At 28.0% G+C, this 5574-nt stretch overlaps 1 protein-coding gene across 1 annotated transcript; it reads right to left on the bottom strand.

The window, feature by feature from the left end:
* Positions 1-2614: 2614 nt before the first annotated feature.
* On the bottom strand, positions 2615-4243 carry LOC112602257 (cuticle protein 16.5-like). Its single transcript, XM_025350232.1, has 3 exons — positions 4110-4243; positions 3167-3263; positions 2615-3018 (listed from the first exon to the last, which is right to left on the bottom strand). Exons 1-3 carry the CDS (start codon positions 4128-4130, stop codon positions 2717-2719), a joined length of 420 nt encoding a protein of 139 aa, XP_025206017.1. The 5' UTR covers positions 4131-4243; the 3' UTR covers positions 2615-2716.
* Between the last annotated feature and the right edge of the window lie 1331 nt (positions 4244-5574).

Raw genomic sequence — 5574 nt, 5'->3', positions numbered from 1 at the left:
CTCAAATACACGTTTTGAGAACATTTAAAATTTTCAATCCTTTTGGTGTATGTGCAATACAACTTACTTTTAACCAATAGAAATATTAAAATGAGTGTTTAATATTTCTCATTTGTATATAAATAGTAATTTAATAATAATAATAATAATAATAAGCCACCCGGACGGATATCTTGAATAGCTAATGATTTGGGTATGGTTAACTACTATATGATAAATTGATAACAATTTAAATTATTTTTATGCCAGAATTTTATTTTAATATTCTATAATTTTTACAACGATAAGATAATCAAATAATGTTAGTATTTAATTTTATCAAAAAAAAGTTTTGTTTTTAGTCTTTGATTATATCTGTACCTCGAATTATGGGTTATCAGTTTATTACCCATGTAATACCTCTTCACGAGTAGCAAGTATTCCTATAATATTATGAATATGAATAACGCTGAAAAAATCGATTTGATTTTAATTTATGGTGAATGCCATAAAAAAATAATTTTTTGTATAAATTGCGGCCGAGGTATATTTTGTATATATGTAAACTGCGGCCGAGGTATAATTTGTATAAAATCATTTTATTTATTAAAATCAATATTTTCCTTTCCATTTTTCAGACTTAGGACTGGCAATATAATTGTTTTAGTATTGGTATGGTTAAAAATATAGGTTTTGCTGTTATTTGTTTATAATTAAAAAATGTATTATTAATAATTAGTTATAAAGTATTAGGTAAAAATGTGTATCATTAAAAATATATTATTAAAATAAAATTTTAATTAAGAAACCGGTAAAAATTTGTTACATAATTTCTATACATAGTCAACCGAGTAATTTTTTTTTTTGCAATTCCTACATTTTTTCATATATAAATATTTCTTTTTCAGTCATTTTTTTGCTTTTTATTCCCTGACTTCTCAAGCTGATATCTACATCATAGATTATTAGTCATTAGTAATAACTTATTAATAATCTTTAAATTGTACAGCCGACCGGATATCGGAATATCCCGGACCGAAATTTACTTATGTCATAAAAATACACGGGTCGCAATTTACAAAGTATATGACTTAAACCTGTTTTTCGGGAAGCAATTTACAGACTCCGGCCAAACGATACTCAGAAAGATACTTAGATACCATCTACCTCATAATTATGTTTTACGACTTTTACATGAGATAAATTGAAAAGAAAGATTATCGAGCAGACAAACCAACTAAAAAAAGAAGTAGAGTAAATGTTAGATAAGTATACAGAGTTATAGACTATTGTCTACAGATACTAGCATGCATACGGTCAATCCACGTTAATCACTTTTTATCTATAATAGATATTTTAATATTATTATATATTTAAATATGTTTTTTTTTTATAAGTTTATGTACAAGGTTCATTGTACCTGTATGTTTGTGATTATATAATAATTTTTTTAATGCAATTATATTATAATTAAATAATAATTGTGTACAGATTATGTAACTAAATATAAAATGTCAATGCATTCACAATTTAAATTTGTTATTAATTTTAATAATTAACTATAGGCATTTTATAAATTGTATGTAATTATCTAAAACAGTGATTGGCAACTAGCGGGCGACTCCAAAAATTTAAACCGTTGTACAATTAGTTATTTTGTATCACTAACGTAGATAACAATAAAATAATTAAAACGTTTTCAATGTTTTCATGTATTTTGTGTTGTATAAATGGAAAATGGATTTGGTTGTATTCGAGTCTTTATTAAAACCCACCGTCATAAAAATACATAAATATAAGTAATTAATTTTTTTGAGATGTATTGATTACGCGAATAGTTGTAATAGAAGATCAAACATATTTCAAATACGAGGCCATAACATTATTGAAATGTCTTATTAAATATTATTATATTTTTCTAAAATTCTTATTGAAGTCAAAATGTTAAAATACATTTAATTTTTTTTTTTTTTATATTAAAAACACTAAATTTATAAAAAATTCTCATCCAAAATCATATAAATTTCTGATATAATTATTTCAAACGATGACTAATTATTTTATTTTCAAATAGTGTCAGTATAGATAACTACAAGGTCTCAGATTTTTAGTTAGATTTTTACAGTTATTACTTATTATAATAATTAGGTATCCAAAACATTGATTTTAATCGTCAGATAAAATATGTATTTCAGTTAAAATGACATTTTATAATGTCCGATGAGGTTAATAGTCGTACTCATAAGACATAATAATATGTATTTTATGCATTATGCCATCGAATGTAATGAAATAATTTGAATTTCTTTATGTTGCGTGATGCCAATACTTAATTCTACATGTACTTAAATATTTTTACTCAAATATAAAATATATTCCGTATTCAAATTCTTAAATTACAAAGAAAACCATATACTTTATAATTTACACGATATGTATCGCATGCAGCATATATTACGGTGAATAATAGGGTACCTATAGATTATATAGTACTTGTGCTTGTGACATATGTATACTGCATACATATATGTACTAAATGTTTTATGAAATATGTTAATACCTGCATGATATTAAATAGTAAAAATATAATTTTTTTTTCGTAACAGAAGAGGGAAAAAAATGACTACAAAATCAATTGATGAAAAAAAGATCACGTTTTTATTGTTGAAAATCGTATTTTTTTAAATATATAATGTACGTTGTCGGAAGGTTGAGAATCATGGGCGAGTGCGGGTTTTTAGTAGTGATAGGCGACCGGGTATGCTGCTTTGTAGGCAGTTGGGTAGTACGACTTTTCGTATTTGCCTGGGTAGTATTTTCCATCGTCGTAAGCTGCGTAGCTCGGGTACGCTGCGTAACTGGGGTAAGCTGCGTAACTCGAGTAAGCGGCGTACGGGGTGGCAGCGTAGGCAGCCGGAGCGACGTAAGCAGCTGGAGCGGCATAAGCAGCTGGAGCGTATTTGTAAGTGTAGCTGGCTGGGTAACTAGTGTATGATGAGTACGAGTATGCCGGGGCTGCTGCAGAGTAAGCCACGACCGCTATAAATAAATTTAAAAATAAAATCGATTCAATTTTGTTTTATCGAATTGAATTTACAAAAAAAACGATAAAAAAATTTGTTGAACAGTATATATTTTGAAAACATTATGGTCTATATAATCAAATTAAACATATTATAGTACTTACGAGCTGGGGCAGCAGCGAAGTAAGCATGTTTCTTCGTTCTTGCTCCATCATCGGCGGACACAGCGGACACGGCGTACACGGCCAAGGTTATGAATATCTATCAGTCAAAAGAATTAAAGTAAATATTATATTGGTCATTACATATATTTCAGACATTTCAGTATAGTTCATTTAATCACATGACATAGTTGCTGTCGCGAAGAATAGTATACATCTTAATCATGACGTAAGATATTTCGTTGTTCATAGAAATCGTCGTAGATAGACAAAACTTAAAACACAGTAGGTATTTCAAAGATTCAGTAGCTACGATCTATGATAAACTATTTTTTTGTAAGATATCATTATTCTACGATTAGATCCGATATCTACGAATAGTTAGTTTGAAAGGTTTTTAATTTAGTTTACTGGCAATCTTTGTAAGACATCATATATTTATAGTCCTAAACTTTAAACGAAATAATCATAGTTATCCATAGAATTTTAAAATGCTTTAAAATTCTATGGATAAAAATAGGGTTAGTTATAAGTTCAATAAATCTTCATTGCTCTAACTTATTCATCAAATAAAAAATATCATAAATATATATATATATATAATTATTAATTTAATATTTCTCAATTAAAATTGAGCTACAAATATTCGGATCTTTGGCTAAAACCTTCCACAACTTGTATAATAATTGACGTGTGCATAGAATTTATATGCTCTACCGAAATACGCGTTCTATGTATTATATTTAGCACAAAATGATGTGACTGTATAGTTGCAGCATAAGCGGTGATTATTACGAAATTAAATTATTTAGAAATAATGTTTAAAGCTTAAATTGGTTTTAAATATACTAGATTGGAAAATTAGTATGTGTCTAAGTATAATATGAAAGTTAGAAAAACCACTGGTCGAATTACCTAAATGCGTTATAAAATTTATAAAACTCACCAGATTCTTGAAAGAAGCCATTTCTTATTTGTTGATTTCTTTTCGTGTTGTCTACGACGAATCTGCAAACTTCAACCTGTGGTCGATGTGTGTACGTGGGATGTAAAGAGATGTGTGATGCCAGTGCCTGGTGCCGCTGGTCCTTATATATACGATTCGGTCGATGGGTCTTCGGCGATGTGATGGTATGTGATTCCAATGACCCCTACTCGACAAGGGCGTTTCCTGTCTCGTTGAAAGACCAAAATCCGGATCAAGCCGAAAAATTGCGCTGCCTCATCAAACATTGCTTGTTGGCAGCTCGGTAGTTGGCCTTGGACCTAAGATAGTAATTGACTTTGCACCGCATAGTAGCGGTTAACCTTGCACTTTGGTTAAGGGGATTTGCATTATAAAAAATTAATTATATAATATAATAATCACAACAAAAATATATAATATATATAATTAGGCGTAGCCGGACATGACGTGTCTGTCATTATTGGCGCGGGACTACACCACACCGTGTACACGAATTCGAACCCGATAGCTAAAAGTTGCGATTGCGGGTAATTTAGATATCCAAATTCGGCCGCAAAAATAATATAGGCTTAATATTTAGAAATTTAATATTGTGATGAGAAGTTACGAGATTAGAGTCTGACCCAGTGATACTCCAAAGGTAGTAAACACATATTAAAGCCTTAATATTTTATGGATCTTTTTTTTCTCGGAGGAATGTTGTTAATTTTTTGATAGAATCACTATTACATAAAAAGATTCACCGAAACTACTTGCTGCCATTTTTTCCTTTAATAATATATTGGTTAAGATTCTGGTTTTGGAATTTTTAAATGAACATAAAGACAATATTTTCAATTTTTTAATATTGTCTATTAAAACCATCCTCTTTAAGAAATGTTTTATAGCAATACAAACTTTATTTTTACAAATAAGAACTCCCTTTTTTATGGTAGTTTATTTAATAGATCATTTTTTTGAAAATTTTGATATACCTAATTCAAAATTTGAACGAATAATTTTTCAATTATTAAAATGTTTACACTAAGAATAATAGTTCTTAAAAAGGGTTTTAAAAAAAATATATATATATTATATGTAATATTGAATTAAGTATTAACTATGGTAGAACATTTTTACAAATTTTTAAGTTGATACATTACTATTTATTATTAATTACAAAATGTTCCAAATACCATAAAATTTAAATAACTCAAAGCCTATTCATTCGAATTTTATTTTTGACGCATCAACATTTCAGATATATTATCTATTATACAATTTACAGTAGAAAAAAGAGATTCTCATTAGAAAATCAGAAGTTTATGAGAGTGTAAGTATAAAAATCTCTGAAGAACTAGAAAATATGGTCTTTAAGTACATTTAAAAAATTTCAAAGTTCAGACTTTTAATAAATGCGTTGTTGAAAAACAAAGAGATAAACATACTTAATAAATCATCCTTT

This window comes from Melanaphis sacchari, unplaced genomic scaffold (genome assembly GCF_002803265.2).
Source record: "Melanaphis sacchari strain LSU unplaced genomic scaffold, SCAv2.0 Contig85_pilon_pilon, whole genome shotgun sequence".
NCBI classification, from domain to species: Eukaryota; Metazoa; Arthropoda; class Insecta; order Hemiptera; family Aphididae; genus Melanaphis; species Melanaphis sacchari.
This window is presented reverse-complemented; position numbering and strand designations above follow the sequence as displayed.